At 41.4% G+C, this 16,529-nt stretch overlaps 1 protein-coding gene across 1 annotated transcript in view; it reads right to left on the bottom strand.

Moving 5' to 3' along the window:
* The window catches only part of etv4 (ETS variant transcription factor 4), a 34,738-nt gene extending 21,767 nt beyond the window's left edge, over positions 1-12,971 (bottom strand). The window contains exons 1-4 of the mRNA XM_053341721.1: positions 12,819-12,971; positions 12,029-12,119; positions 11,747-11,794; positions 6,263-6,316 (exon numbers count right to left, since the gene is read on the bottom strand). Of these exons, the coding sequence (XP_053197696.1) occupies positions 6,263-6,316; positions 11,747-11,794; positions 12,029-12,119; positions 12,819-12,875 (250 nt within the window). The 5' untranslated portion in view covers positions 12,876-12,971. The remainder of the gene's footprint in view (positions 1-6,262; positions 6,317-11,746; positions 11,795-12,028; positions 12,120-12,818) is intronic.
* Between the last annotated feature and the right edge of the window lie 3,558 nt (positions 12,972-16,529).

The following is a 16,529-nucleotide window of genomic DNA, read 5'->3' on the forward strand; positions in this document are numbered from 1 at the left end:
GGACGTGAGGGAGGAGAGGGAGGGGAGGGAGGGGGTCGGGGGGGTGCATGTGCAGTGTTTCATTTGTTTGTTCGTGTATATATTGGATGGCATGACTGAACGTGCGTTTTTTCGAGCAGGCGCTCCTGAGGGCGAAATTTGCCTTATCAGACTAAGATAACACACGGAAAGGCCGGGACACCTTGCTTGGACTTATCAGTGCACATGCCACATCCACAGTTCTTCCTGCTCTTCTCGCAACCCCCCCCCCCCATCTCCGCCCTCTCCCTCCACTCCCTCCCTTTAACCCTTTCTCAATGTCTTGATCGAGATCTCGACCGTAATGCTTCATGGCACGTTTGACCCCCTCTTACCCCTCTCCTTCCCCTCTCTGCCTTCATGCTGATTTATCTGTGCTTTATCTTTATCAAGTCATCTATCAACCCTCTCCATCTCCTCCCTACTCCTCTCCTGGATAAGCGAGGATCGATACGACCGCACGCTTGCTCTACACACCTACTGGACTGTGTCAGCAGGTTACTAAAGGTCCACTCCTGCAGCCACCTCCTCCACTCACATGTGTGACGTTTGTGTATCGATGTGTGTGTGTGTGTGTGTGTGTGTGTGTGTGTGTGTTTGACTGTAAGGCATATAGAAGTGGACACCAGAGTGAGATCCATGTATAAATGCTGGCCAAAAAAGGACAGCAAAAACTGTTTTTAAAGGATAATTCAACTTACAATTTGGGTTTAATTGTCATAGTTTTGTCATATCTGTTAGGTCTGATATTATTATGTGCACTATTTTAATAGCTGAGATCTGGGAAGAGGGTGACAAAGTCAGAGGGGTCAAGAAACACAAGGGGTTAGATGATCATAGGGGTTTAAGTTTGATGTATTCTAGTTACAAATAGCAAGTAACAGAAATGTGTATAGCTGTTGAGAAAGGCCCAAAATCTGCAGACATAAAGAAAGATGACACATGATGAATTGTACAGTTGAGGAAAATGACGCACACTTTCAGAAAGTTCATTGAAGGCATTAATGGAATTAAGAAGGAAGTTGTGTCAAAAACGAAAATAAGTCTAAATTCTGATAATCGTTATTTGATGGTTGCTTCTTGGGAAGGTCTAGAGAGAGGAGAGGGGGTTTCACACACTGTCTGACAATCCAACAAGTACTTTGAGGTACTTTAAGATGAGCTAAACCACTTTATTTGGAAAGTAAGCATACCGAGAATACCACCCAAAGGAAAAGTTGCTCATTTCACAGAAAAATGCATATGATTAGTCATGGGTCTGTTTTACGTCTATTCACAATCTCATTATTACAAATAAGGGGAAGGAAATGCCCAAATTGTTTTAAACTGGGATTATCCTTTTAAACAGGCAAGATGTCCAAACTGGACATCATCACTGCCATGTGTGCACAGTTGATGCACACACACACACACACAAACACACACACACACAAACACACACACACACACACACACTCCCTGTATCTTCCTATTGGTGATTACTTCAAGTTCAACTACTGTTATTTTTACGGCTTTGCCCCTTCTCTTTCTCAGCATCTGTTCCCCTCTTTGGTCTGTGCTCAATTTCGAAAAGAGAAAACATTCCAGCTACAGAAAGCAGAGACGTCCTGCTGGAGTAAACACACACACACACACACACACACACACACACACACACACACGCACACACACAAACCTAGAGGCACACACGCTCATATGTAATAGAAATATACAAGCATGCACATGAATATCACAGGGATGCACTAGCACACAAACACACAAACACACACACACACACACACTCTCTCTCTCTCTTTTCCTCACATGCACTTCCCCTCACTCTCCTGTAATAAAACACACACTGCCGTCCATTCACAAAGCTATGCTGCTGACACTCGGGCTGCGCTGCCTGGCTCAAATCCCCTGGCCCCCTGGATTTGACAGGGCTGTTCTGAATCAACACGTAAAAGTACAGCTTTTACTTCCCCACTGGAAGCTGTTTAACGCCTATTACGCTACATGCTTGGCCTTCACAAACCCCTTTTTATTGGATACGATTAAGTAAGAGGCCTAATTAATGTCTAAAGAATCCTATCCTAAAAACAAATTGAAGCTCTCTAAAAAACTAAATCTGGTGGTTCTCAAAGATGTGATTGCAATTACACCAAATAAAAAAGGAGGTGCAGATTGAAAGCATGATCTTTAAAAGTCTTCAGATGAAAACGCAGACAGAGAAATAGAGAAGCATCTCTCTCTTAGGTGTTGTTCCTGGTGGAATAACATCCCCCAATGTCATGAATGAAGGTTCACTCCCCTTAACTCAATGTGCTGCCTCAGCCGCTCTTTCACAACCAGCCCATTCATAAAACCTGCAGGGCTGAAGTTTGTATGTGTGTAAAATGTGATGTGCGTGTATAGCAGGCCAAGTGTGTTTATACGTGCGCATAAGTAAGTGGATGAGAGGCCCCGTCGAAAGAAATCATCTGTTCACTTAAGAAGAAATCAGCTATTTTACTCATGAGCAGAAATCCACGTGAGGAGCACAGATAAACAAAACACCAGCAACAAACAGTCATTGAGGAAGCTTGGCCTCCCCAGAGCGAGCAAGCCAGAGCGGTATTCGTGCATATCTGGCAGGCACCTGGCTGTTTTTGCGCACTTTGTTGCATAGCAGCTGTATTTTGGAAAAGTGGAGAACACAGGGCTGCATGTTTCTCTTTTGGGGAGAGAGGGAGAGCAAACGGAGGGAGGGGCTCGATTCACCCATCGCCCCATACTCCAAATAGGGCCTGATTGGGCCAGTTCTGATCCAGAAAAACAACCCAAACAAGAGGAAGGCTGTGAATTCATGACAAAGCAGAACACACAGAGCCAGAGAGACACACTGCTGGGAGGATTTGGTTAGAGCTGGGTTACTGGAACTTTTTCTTTCTCGTCTTTGTACTCCCTTTCTTTGCCTATTTCTGTCTTTCTGTGCTTAATTATATCTTCTTGTCCTGCTATGATCTCTATCATATTGGAGAGTAGAGATTAGTCAAAAAATATTGATAATTGATTCATTTCTCAAGACATTTTTGATAAAGCCCAAATATTACCTATTTCCAGCCTCTCAATTGTGAGGATTGGCTTCTTATGTGATGATAAATTAGAAAATCCTGATGTTTTGATGGTTGCTGAGCAATCTTAAGAAATAATCTTGACCTTTAGTAAATTTAATGTCTTTATAATTCAGTGTTTTTTGCAATTTTCTGACATTTTATGGGCCGAATGATTCATCAAAATACTGACGCTAAGCAAAATGTCGTAAACAAATCACAAACAGACCTAATAACAAACCAAAAAAATCGAATCAACAACAAAAAAAAAAAAAAAAAAGAGGACGCGGATTATGAAGGAGCTCAGTGCAGTTTCATCATCATGATTTCTCCTCTACTTCCTCTTTCATCCTCCTCACTTGCTCTAATCTTGCTAAACTCATTGTCCGAGAAGCACTGTAACGGCATTCTATACCCGCAACTTCCTATATAATTACTGCAAGGCACAAAACTAAACAATCGTCCCACACAGCTCTGAAATCGCTGGATTAGTTCACATCTTGGAACACTCAAAGTGTGTGTGCGTGTGTGTGTGTGTGTGTGTGTGTGGAGAGAGAGAGAGAGAGAGAGAGAGAGAGAGAGGTAGAGAGAAAAGGGAAAGGGGAGGGCAGAGGAGGTGGGGATGAGGGGGAGGTGAGGGGTCCAGATTTTTAAATTCAACTTAGTTTGTACAGACACAGGAAGGGAAGGAGGAGTTTGGAGTATCCACTTGAAGAGGCGGGGGGCGTCAGAGAGGGGGGGGGGGGGGTCTGTAGTACTGTAGGGCTTTTTTATGAATGAAGACCGAAGGAGAGAGCAGCGGAGGACTGAGAGGGAGAGAGAGAGAAAGAGAGAGAGAAAGAGAGAGAGAGAGCAAGAGAGAGGGGGGAGGGAGAGGCACACTTCCTCTTACGCACGCAGGAAGAAAATTTATGAATGGGTCACATCTCTCGAGCTGCTCCAAGTGTAAACAACATACTTGGACAAAGAAGAACGAGCTCTCAGCGCAGGCAATGCCTCGGCGAACGTTCAGACTGTGGCCTTTTAGCGTGTCTGATACACACACACACACACACGCACAAAAGAAAGTAAAGTAGTGACATGTTCAAACTATTTAAGTTTAATTAAGTATATGCACTTTAGATTTGATTGACACCTCCATGTGTTTCTTCCCCGCAGGCAGAAAACAGACAAAAGGAATCTGTCTGACAGTCTAGCGTCGGGACGAGAACAAACCCTGAAGGTTCTGTCAGCGCCAAAAAAAAAAACGAACATTAATCCTCCTCTCCTCTTGATGAGCCTGAGATTAAAATCACATCCTTCTTTTAAGACTTTAGTTTCCATGCAGGTCCAATCACATTACTTCAATGGAAAAAATATGGTACGCTGTTATCACCAATGGCTCAATTACCTTTAAATACACACACAGGCAGGTCAGCAAGTACATAAAAGTTGCATGTTTGCATAACCTTCCCTCAATGGCAGCCTGCAGACAGAGCACGCTTGTTAGCTGTGAACTAAAGGAGAATGAACCAGATGAGATAGATTTACCAGATGTGCAGGTATTGCACAATCCCTCCGTTGCCCCCCTCCACCCCCCTCCCTCTTCCTTAATCTAGCATTCCAGCATGTCCAAATGTTTTTGCCTCTCTTCTTTTTTTCTGTTTCACTGGCTCCCTCCTTCTGTCTCTCCCCTCTCTCTCTCTCCCTCTCTCTCTCTCTCTCCTTCAACACCACACCCATGCAGGTAACAACCTGACTCAGTAAACAACAATGTTTAATTTTACCATGGCTCCTTTTTCAATGGAAGTATCAATTATATTCCCGGTGACCTGGGATTAGGGCTTTGCTTTATGTTTTTTTTATATGCGCTTGAGTTTCCAAAACAGGTGAGTCACCTGTTTTTAAAAGCGCACCAGACACTGTGAGTGTGTCTCAGTTAACTATCGGAAGAGACAAGCCTTTTTTATGAAGAGCTGTTTTTAATATACCACATACAGGAACTGGGATTTAAAGTCACTTGTCAGCTTCAGTTTTCCATCAATCAAAGCTCAATAGAGATGCTCTAACTGGACTCTGGCTATTGACTGTGACCAGCAGGGACACTGTCTGTCAACGCCGGAGTGTCTCTGCTGTGTATAAATGAGCTGCCCGTCAAACCGAAGCCCCCGTGACCCTGCAAATCATACCCGGGTCAACCGTTAGCAGTGGCCTGACAGCTGATTGGCTGACAGGCCAGGGGGTTAAGTAGACATGACCTCAGTGTGCCCCTGGGTTCATCTGTGCTTCCTCTGCCTGCATTGTTGGCCAACAGACAGCGACAATATTGCACAGGGCATGTGTCACAGAGGGGCTGACCAGTCGTGACTTGGAGCTGGTTTAATCACATGATGTTTACATACAAAAGGAGCATGAGGTTTGAATTGGAGGAAGTGCCTTTGACTGGGACTGAAAGCTGTCAGTTTTACTTGGGTGATGAGATTATTGTTGAGTTATTTTAAGATCTCTTTAAGTTGCTAAGCATTTCATTGTCATTGCCAAAGATGGAAAGGCCCGCAGTGTTATGAATGGAACTGAAAAAAAAACTGTTTGTAGAGCAACACGTACCCCCACCTAGATCCTGATTTGCCATTGTTAGCACACACAACAAGAAAGGGAAACTCATTCAAATAGCCGCTCAGTTGTGCAGCCCAGGAATTTGCTTTCCCATTTTACACCTTCCGATATGCACAAAAGGCCATCTTTGTACCTGGGCCCTGAATAATTTTTTACTGGTTTCCTGGGCCGTTCCCATTCAGCTTTTCAAAGGCATGCAAATGGATGACGGCAGCACATACTGCCGGCATCCAAATTCACTTCATGATGACTGGCTCATTAGGCCCTCTGTTTCTGCATAGCTTTGTCTGCCAAAGAGATTACTGTAACATCAGCGAGTTACAGTATCCCCACCTAAGCCTCTGGCGGTTTCACAGCCCAAATTTGACCGCTGGTTTCACTTTCTCATAGGCATGCATACTTTAGCTGGAATTACACGATCAAGCCAAATGACCAAATCTGAAAGACGGGGTGAGGCTGTCTGTGCACAGCTCTGTATATTGTAGGAATCTTTGTGTGATTCAATAAACAGCAATAATAATATTAAAAAAAAGATCTGATCACATTCAAAGGACAAAGAAATTGAATGTACTCACAGTTCTCAGAGTGGAAATCAGGAACAAACTGTTCATCACTGTCAGGAACCTGAGCTGAAATGGGAAGAGAAAAAGAAGATCCAAAATTTTTACATTATGTTTAAATTATTATTATTATTATTATTATTATCATATTTTTAGATGACATCTGACCTCTCCCTGTATCTCCTTTCCTCCTCCTCCTCCTCCTCTCTCTCTTTTATTCTTCCCTGAAATCTGAGTCACAGCCACGCTGGGCTTCATTCAAGCGACCTTCATTTTTACAGTTTTTTTGCAGCGTGCCAGTACTTTGTTTATTCATAGATCAATACGCCAGAGTCACCAACACGGAGCTGCTGACTAGTATCATGTCCAGATGTGTTTCATGTAGATTTTATGATCAGCTTAGAGATTTTAGCCAATTTAAAACAGACATATAGACTGACAACAACCATGAAACTGACATCCAGTCTTTGTGTTGGGAGATTATTATGTATTAAACTCAAACTTAGGATTTGATTAAATAAATAAACACATCATACAACAGATTAAACAATGAAGTTTTGAAATACACATTTTGAAAACTCATCCCATTATTAAGAAATGTTACCTAATCCTTCTTCTTCATAAACCCCCCCCCCCCCCCCAAAAAAAAACAAAACAGCACAGAGCCCAAAGTTGACATCTAATCAGTTGAAAGGAAGTCATTTCCCCTCCACATTCATTTATACTACACAGTAATGTCATGACACGCAACTCTTTTCTTTTCTATGTAAAACTAGTCACACATCTCATATGCCAATAGTCACATTTACAGGAATACCAATAGCTCCTGTCTATTTCCATTGTCCAAATCCAGACAGACTAAACAGGCTGTTCCGGCTAAACAAGTGAGGAAATCTGTCAAAGTGCTGTGACAAACCAGCCACTCAGATGCAACTTATCTCTGTCCCAAAGCGCGGGGACTTTGTCTCACAATCTAGAAGTAGTCTGGATTTCATCTGCTGTGCAGCTGAGGAATCGTTCTTATAGTCACAAAAAAAAAAAGCAAGAAGTGGAGATAAAACAAGGGAACTGCATTAAATACAAGGGAAGTGATGAAATGCAGTGCTGAATGAACACAGCTACACTAAGATCTGATCACACTGCTTTTCCTTTTAAGTAGTAGAAACAGTTCATATATCAATATATCAGTTGGTTATAATACTGTGATGCATTAATGTAAGTGGCTCTGAGACTATATTCAGCCAGCTTGCACTGATTTGTAAAAAAATAAAAAAATAAATAAAAGAGCAAGTCATTACAGTGATATAGTGTATGTGCAATATCTTTATATCTGATCTTAAATGACTTGCAGTGGTGTACAATATCAGAACGTATCAGTGGTCTTGATTATACCCTCCCTCATAATGAAACTCATCCAGGATCTCTGTGAATAAGCACAGTCAGTAATGCAGGGCCCAGGTGCAGCAGAGCTAGACAGACACTATTGTATGGCTCCCTCCTTTTTTTTTTTTTTTTTTTTTTTTTGGGGGAATCCAAACCCATTCACAATTGTGCTTTTGGGAGCTTTGGATTTGAAGTCACACAAACAGGTTAGAAAAGCCCAAGTGATTTGACTGCCAACACCCCCCCCCCCACCACCAACACCACCACCACCACTATAAGGGTGAGGAGGTCAAATTCACCCACTGAGCCATAAGCGCTCTGGCATTTTGTTTGCTACTTTTGAATTAATGACCTAACCCTAAAACGTAGAGCAGAAACAGGGCAAGTTTTCTGGGGTTTTTAAAGTGTTTCCATTGCCCAGGAACCTGCACTTACGTCATGGTACAAGCTAACTGGTAAGGAAAAGTTGATGGCTATCATTAAATAACATGAACCCAATCAGGGGCGTAATGGGCTACAAAAATCAAAATGGCACCATGTTGTAGATCCTTGAGCAACTTAATACAGAAACTAAAAAAGGAGACATTTTTTATTTCACTATTAGAACTTCCTCATTAAATTATTTTTATATTTCTCAGACACAATGTCACCATGAGTCTACACCGAGGCCTCCGTTTTTTTTTTTTTTAGTCTTTCTCTCCCAAGAACTTAAATCCAACCCAGCGTTCTACCCAAATGACCCCTCCTCTCCTCATCCACGGAGGTTTCCAGACAATGATGCGCACATCACAGAAGCCAAAACAAGGGCGCAGCAGTGAGAGACGGGGGACAAAAAGAGGAAATAAGAAATTCAAATCTACTTTCTTGTCGTCACACTCCTCCTTCCTGTGCAGAGGAAACCGGATGATGGCATTTTGGAGCATGTTCAGATAAATGACATCGATTTCTTATATAAGGCAGCATCCTGTGGGTTACTATACCATAATAATATTACCCCCCTTTTAAAATTTTCTTGTCTTTTTACCCTCAGGGGGAGTTGGAGGAGGGGTAGGGGGGGGTAAATAAAGCTGCTGATGAGACAGAGCAGGGGCCAATATTTATGCGCACTTTCCTGTGTGTGTGTATGTGTGTGTGTGTGTGTGTGTGTGTGTGTGTATGAGCGCTCGCCTGCGTATCTGATTTGTTTCCAGGAACACCTCGTCTGGGGTTTTGAGATGCAAGTCAGCACAAGAAGGAAAGTGTGTTTATACGAGCACAGACGCATGTTCTCCCCCTGATGCTTCCAGGCACCTTGAATGACTTTTTTTTTTTTTTCTCTCAGTGGGAGATCCTGGGAGGAGCTAAGCAACAGCCTCAGTCATATAAACCTAAAGGCCAATGAGACAAGATGTGACAAGCTCCTGAACTCTTGCCATTCAGTTCTTCACCTTTTTTTTTTTTTTTTGCTTCCGCTCTCCTTTGGCTTTAAAAAAAAAAAAAAAAAAAAAAAAAAAACTTCCCTCAAGCTACCCGGCTTTTACAATCTTGGTGAATCCCTCACAACTACAATCAGTCATGATAAGGTCTTTAATTAATGCAACAGGAAAGGAGAGGTCTTAGCTGGGGAAGCTGAAAACAAGCCAGTACTTAGGGTTAAATAACACTTTGATACAGTTACACTTCCATCTTTCTCTCCTGTTTTTCTTTTTTTTTTATTGCTTTCTTCACTCTCTGACACTCAACAATAAGCTGCCACCCAATTTGTTAATACATCATATAATATAATATAATGTCCTACCATAAAGACTCAGCTCATTCTCATTTACCTGACAGTGAAATTGAAATCAAGCCATACTAGATTTGACTTTGTGTTTCATATAATTGAGATATCCAGCTCTGAGGTTTCTTTCTCTCACCCCCCAATACAAAAAGAAGTTGACTAGATTTATGCTTCTGTTGCTTACAATGAGTGGAAAATACTTTTTCTTTTTAATTAAAGAGTAACAACTACTTCCCAGAAATAGTGCCCTCATTGCTCTAAAGTTTCCACAGAAGTCACTGTCATCACTTTTCATACAAGATTACAGTTCCAATAAAAAGAAAAACTCATCACGGTGACTTCTGAGGATTATTCAGAGTAACCATGACGATATTTATGAACAGATGTGTTACTTTTAATCTTTTAAAAATGTTGTTTTCACAGTTTTGAGCATGACAAATACAATTCAATCCACCTCTGAGGGAAATCTAACAGCTGATATCTCTAATCTCTAGTCTGGGCAAGTAAAACCAAAACTAACTGAACGACTAGGTGAGAAATAGATTTTTTTTTTTTTGGGTGGCCTTTACAGCTAAATCTGTGAATACAAATAGGCTCCAACTTTGAAGCGACACCCATTGTTGCAGTTTTATTAGCGCTGGCTCTCTCTCTCGTCTTTGTCTGCTTTGAGACAGTGGTGTGAAGCGAACTTGCTGTTTTTTTTTAACGCTGCATAAGAAAAGGTGAGAAACTTAAAGTAGATGCAGCATTGTTTGTTATAAACAGTAGCTGACCCGAAGGAGGAGTGGGCTTTACTCAACTCACTGCAACCGCCTCACTTCCCCCTATTGCTGTTCTGTTGTACACTGCGTATGACTCAATGTCAATATTGGGACTTGCTGTACTGTTTTAAGGTGACATTAGCAATTTCTCAGACTTAGAAATCTTGTGAAATTCATTTAAAACACACAACAGAGCACCAACCAAGCACTAGTAGTCACTTCATGAGAAAAGCATCTATATAAAAAATACAATTACATCTCTGCCATAACTTAAAACTTAGAAGATTCCCTCCAGATATCTTATAAGACGTATAAAAAGTGAAGCAATACTTTTTCTCCCTTATTAAAAAAAGTATTTTAAAACCAGCTGGACACAATATATCTCCTTTTTTCAGTGTCTGTGCCCTGAAAGCTTCAACTTCCCACATCACACACGTCTAATCTACACAACTGGCTTCCAAAATAGCTGCAATGTCTCAAAAATCATGCTTGTACATGTACGCTTTAAACTGAGATTTAAAAAAAAAAGAGGTGAGCACAACCTAACTTCACCCCTTCAGCTAAAGGAACATGAAAACAGCCTTTTAGTGTCCGACTCCAACATCCAAGAGAAGTTTTAAAAAATAAAAAAAACACATTTTAAACATGGAGGGGGACTTTAACTTTTTTTTTTTTTTTTTGATTTATGAGGCTGATTTGGTTCACATCAGAATAAAAATGTCAAATAAGTGGTGCTTCCCTTCAAACCTCCACATCAAAGCACATCAAAGCAACTAACACAACAAATTCACACCTCGGGGTGCAGCTCTCTCTCTCTCTCTCTCTCTCTCTCTCTCTCTCTCTCTCTCTCTGTCTCTCTATCTCTCTCTCTTTTTTTTTTAACTTGCAGCTTTAAGCACAGACAGTCACTATCCTGCTGCAACTGTTCTGCTCCAGGTTACCACCAAACAACCATATAATGACTCATGGCTCGTGTTGTTCTCCCTCTTCTTGACATACAGTATAATTACTTGATTAGAGTGCACGTCATCATTGCACTTATTAAGTCTTCTTAGCTGACAATTGCCTCTGACCGGGGCCTCATTTCATGGCTATGAGTGACACAAGCCAAATACTGTGTTTGTTTGCATTGGCTGCTGGTTGGCACGCATGCTACATGCCAACATGGCCAAAATAGGACATGCTCAAAGCTAATAATGTCCCGTCTGTGTTCTCTCCCTGGACTTCTTTTTCTTTTTTTTTTTGGTATGGTTTATGAGCATGTGTGTTGCATCAGAAAAGTTTGGGCTCCCCAGTGAGTCTCTTTACAGCAGCTAAGGAGGTCATCTTTTTTTCACCAGTCACCTTTTTTCACCGTAGCCAAAGTTTTATGACAGCACTTTAAAACAACAACAGCAACAACAACAGCAAGAAAAAAGCACATACACTCGATAGATGATGGAAAGCAAGTACATAGAACACATTATTGTATATATTAGGTTTCTGTGCTCTCCTATCATTCCACATAGACACATCAGGAAGCCTCATGATTGTCACAAATGGGGAAATCATTGCAGAAAAGCATTAAAATAAAAAAATAAAAAAGGCAAGTCTCACCTTCTGTGAGCCATGTCTCCTGGAGTTGGCTTAAATCCTGGAAGAGGTCTAAAAAAGAAAGATAGATAGAAAAGAAGAAATCAACACACTGCAGAATGACAAGCTGACATATACTCACTAATGCATCTGTTATCTTATGGTATGTTAATAATGTAGTAACTTCACATTCAGCCCCTCAGACTGACATTTCATTTCTTTGGGGTTGATAAAACCATGATGTAAACATGCTTTATGCAAAAAAAGACACTAAAGGCCAAAAATTGACAACTTCCACTACTTTACCTTCAGATTCCTGAGGGGGTAATTCTGTGTCCATGTATTTCCTTTTCGCTGCCATCAACAGTCTATTTAGGGGCCCATTTCCTTGCGACTTCTGCAAAAAAAAAAAAAAAGCCCATAGATGTTAAGAGAGAAGAAGTGAGAAACAGACTTCAACAAGGCATTTCCAGCACATAAGTGTCAAAATGAGCTAATGCCATGATTAAAATGTGGTCAGAAAAACAAGGTTGGACACGTTTGTTCAATAAATAAATAAATAAAGATAAGATAATAAGCAATAATAATAATAATAATGATTTGTCATAATTGAAATGAAAGCCTACTGCAGCTGGGTGAACACCAAGCTCCTTAGAAAACAACACATTTCTCAGTTGTGGAGGCAAATCTTGGAAAAACAAACGCGCTGTTTGCGTCTGACGAAAGTGACCATTTGGCACAACACACACACACACACACACTGACACTCTCTTCAGCCAAAAAGAAACCCGCTGACAAACATAGTTCAAATGCAACACTTGCTATATCTTTTATTTTATAAAGTCATAGTTTTAAGCGGGGGGTGAGAAGTAGTTTTCAATCGCACACAAACACACACACACACACACATAAATACACGCATACACACAGTCGCTTCAGCCAAAACTCGTGCAGACGCGAGACGACACAGAGAGAGAGAGAGAGAGCGAGCGAGCGATAAAGCCCAGTAGCGGAGTCATTAAAAAAAAAAAAGACAAGGCACAAAAAAAAAGAAGCAACGAAGTAACAGTAACAGTAAGAGTTCATCCATACGTACATTTGCTAAAGTGTAAGGCACTTGCTGGTCCAAATATCCATCCATCTTATAATCCATCCGTTAACCGTTTGTGGTCATTTAGGCAGAGTTGAGTGAGATCCACGCAGCCTGCAGGGAGAGAGAGGAGGGAGCGCTGCTTGTGAATGGAGCTGCGTGGAGGCTGCATGCATAATGAGCTCCATTCACAAAAAATGCCGAGGGGAAGTGATGGCGAGTGATTACCCAGCGGGCTGCTGCCCTCTTTACAAATCTCTCTTTTTTTTTCTCTCTCTCTCTCTCTCTCTCTCTGTCTCCGTCTCTCTCTGTGTGTGTGTGTGTTTGTGTGTGTGTGAAAAAGACAGACAGCTCATCACGCACCTTTAAGTTTCAGGTAATACACATATATCAAGTTGGAAGATTAAATCAGTTTCATTTAGTTTTAAAGTGCGTAATGAAGTTGCGCTTTTTATGTTTTTTATGTTTAAAACGCACCAGAAGGATAAAAAAAAAAAAAAAAAAAAAAAAAAAGCGCTTATGAAAAAAAAGGGCTTGTTATTTAGTCGCCTATTTTTTGGGTTTTTGCCACGTCTGCCCAGATTACCAGGCTCCTCTTTCAGCTTTAGGAAACAGCAGCTCTGGAACTATGAGGGGAAACAGATGTTGCGTTTTAGTCGAGTCACTGCAACAAAAACTCAATTTCGACCCCCCCAAAATAACACAACTGACACATACAGTTACAGGGAGTTAGGTTAGAGTTTGTACTGAAGTGGGGGAGACTTTAGAGAGCCAGCTGTTCTGTCATTTCTGCAGCAGACATGATTTGAGGATAATAGAGAGACTTGCTTTTCTTGCTCAGGGCTCGAGGAGTTTCATGATTGGTGGATTTCCTCTTTCAAGGGCTCAGATTTCTTGCCTTTGTCCGGATGAATACACTGACTTATGAATGAAGTCTCGGTTCCTCCTGTGAGCCAATCAAAAAGCAGGTAGTCGGGTTCCTAGCAACGGTGGGAGGAGCTTACACCGCTGTAGCCTATCACATGTGTGCAGACGGCAGTGCTTTTATACAGGATTTTCCAGTTGTTTTTCATTCACAAAAAAGAGAGAGGGAAAGTTAGAAAAAAAAAAAAAAAAAAAAAACTTCCATTCATAAAAACCTGCCCTGGCACGAAAGTCCTGACATGTTTTTCTCTTCTTGCCCGGACAAACTCAAAGAACTTGAAGCTTGTTTACCTCATTTCATGTCTCTATGTCTCTACCCCCTCTACTTTATGACAAGCAGTGATCACAGCAGCCAGGAAGGAAAAGTGGCACTATATACCTCTGCAAGAAGCCATGAACATCAAAAAAATCTGCATCAAAAAACTGACGTAGATCAGTTGAGGAGTTGAGGGGCCATGCATTCTTGAATTCTTGTGGTTTTTTGGAGTCTACACCACAGGAAAAACCACAGGGCTTAAAGTTCTCTGTCATGCATTGTACACAAGACTAACACAAAGATGAAATGTTTGTTGCTTTACTGAAACTAAACTGCCTAACTAAAGCCAGAGAAAGACTGTTTGCTTCTTTTTTTTTTCCTTTTTTTTTTTTTTTTAGAGTGGACAGACAGGAGACAGGAAACAAAGTTCTGATGAGATTTGAGGTTTAGTTTCAGTGGTGAAGGAGATTCAGAGGCTGTATACACGATAAGCAGTTAAAGAGCACGTATACCCTCCTCTTCCTCCTCTTCCTCCTCTCTTCTCTCCCCTTCTCTCCTCTCTATCTATATCTTTCAATCGCCATAACAGGTGATTCTGCACATGTTATTTCCTGCTTAAGGATATTTAGATGCACATTTAGATGATATGACATCATCTCTGCTCTGCTCTCTACAGGCTGCGTTTAGTGGTTTCACAGCAGAGCAGGACAGACTCAAAGATAGTACAAAAGTAGATCATTATTGTTATTATATTCTATGTAAGTGAGTCATAAATTCTCTTCTGTAACCTTATAAGCTGAGATAGTGGTTGTGACATTAAGAGAAGATGAATCTGAAGGGATCGTAAGAGGATTTAAAAAAGAAAAAAAACACACACAGGGACTTTAGTTTATTTTCTCTGTAGTTTCTTTTGCTTTATTTTTCTTAAATACTAGAAAGTTTTACCTCTTTAAACCTTTAAAAAACCTTGAAATGTAATAATCTGAGTAGGTTACTGTTAAGACAAGGCAGCTTTATTTAACACACAATGTCAACTCAATGTGCTTTACATAAAACAAACATCTAACAGTAAGAATTGGAAATAAAAAAACATAAAAACATGCAATTTGAGAAATAAAAATAAAACCCAAACACTAAAACATACAATTAAACCCCTCACCACCCCACTAATAATCATAAAAAATAAATATGGAGACAAATAGAAAAAATAGAGTATTAAATATAAGGCTGCAGCATAAAATAATGATTAGCTTTATAATCATTAAAAGGACATAGAGTGCAAATGAAAGATGTTTTTAACCTGGATTTAAAAATGTTGACAGTTAAACTGAGCTTCATGCATCTATGGTTGAACTGCTCACAACCATAGATGTATGAAGGAGTCAATATACTTTGTGTTCATCAAGTCAAGGAAGGGAGGGAGGAAGAAGGAAGGGAGGAAGGAGGGAAGGAAGGAAGGTAGGAAGGTAAGAAAGGAGGGAGCGAGGGAGGAAGGAAGGTAGGAAAGTAGGGAGGAAGGGATGAAAGGAAAGAAGGAAGGAAGGAAGGTAGGAGGGAGGGAGGAAGAATGAAGGAAAGGAGGGAGGGAGGAGGGAGGAAGGAAGGAAGGAAGGAAGGAAGGAAGGGAGGGAGGGAGGGAGGAAGGAAGGAAGGAAGGAAGGAAGGAGGAAGGGATGAAAGGAAAGAAGGAAGGGAGGAAGGAAGGAAAGTAGGACAAAGGAAAGAAGGAAGGGAGGAAGGTGGGTAGGGGGGAGAAAGAGAGAAGGAGGGAGGAAAGAAGGAAAGAGGGAAGGAAGAATAAAGGAAAGGAGAGAGGAAGGAACGAACGAAGAAAGGAAAGGAGGGAGGAAGGAAAGAATGAAGGAAAGGAGAGAGGAAGGAAGGAAGGAAGGAAAGGACAGAGAAAGGAAGGCAGGAAGGAAGGAAGGAAGGAGGAAGGGATGAATGGAAAGAAGGAAGGGAGGAAGGAAGGAAAGTAGGACAAAGGAAAGAAGAAAGGGAGGAAGGTGGGGGGGTGAAAGAGAGAAGGAGGGAGGAAGGAAGGAAAGAGGGAAGGAACGAAGGAAAGAAAGAGAGATGGAGGGAGGGAGGGAGGAAGGACAGAGGGAAGGGAGGAAAGAAGGAACAGTCAAAACAGACGGGGTCAACTTGACCCGTGAGGACGACAGGAAGCTTAAAAAACACTTTCCAGCTGATTTCTGTAACTTCACCAAACCCATGTTGCGTCTGTTGTCAAGTTTTGTCCATTTTCACACAACTTTCTCCGTTTGTCTCTCTTCATGTTGGACTCCGAGCAGCAGCACCACGGACCAGAGAGGCTTGAGAGGAGATATTGTCTAAAGGCGTGTGTGTGTGCGGTTAACCTCATGTGAAGGGATTATCACGTCTCACCTCTCACTATGATAACACTTTTACTTTCAGGTGTGGTTAACTGACATGATGTTCAATACTTTCATTTTTAGTGTGCACCGATCCAACTTGCTTATCAACCCCCCCCCCTCCTCCCACCCCTCCCCTTCCTCCTCCTCCCTCTCCCC

The sequence above is a fragment of the Scomber japonicus genome, chromosome 20, assembly GCF_027409825.1.
Source record: "Scomber japonicus isolate fScoJap1 chromosome 20, fScoJap1.pri, whole genome shotgun sequence".
In the NCBI taxonomy this organism is placed as follows: Eukaryota; Metazoa; Chordata; class Actinopteri; order Scombriformes; family Scombridae; genus Scomber; species Scomber japonicus.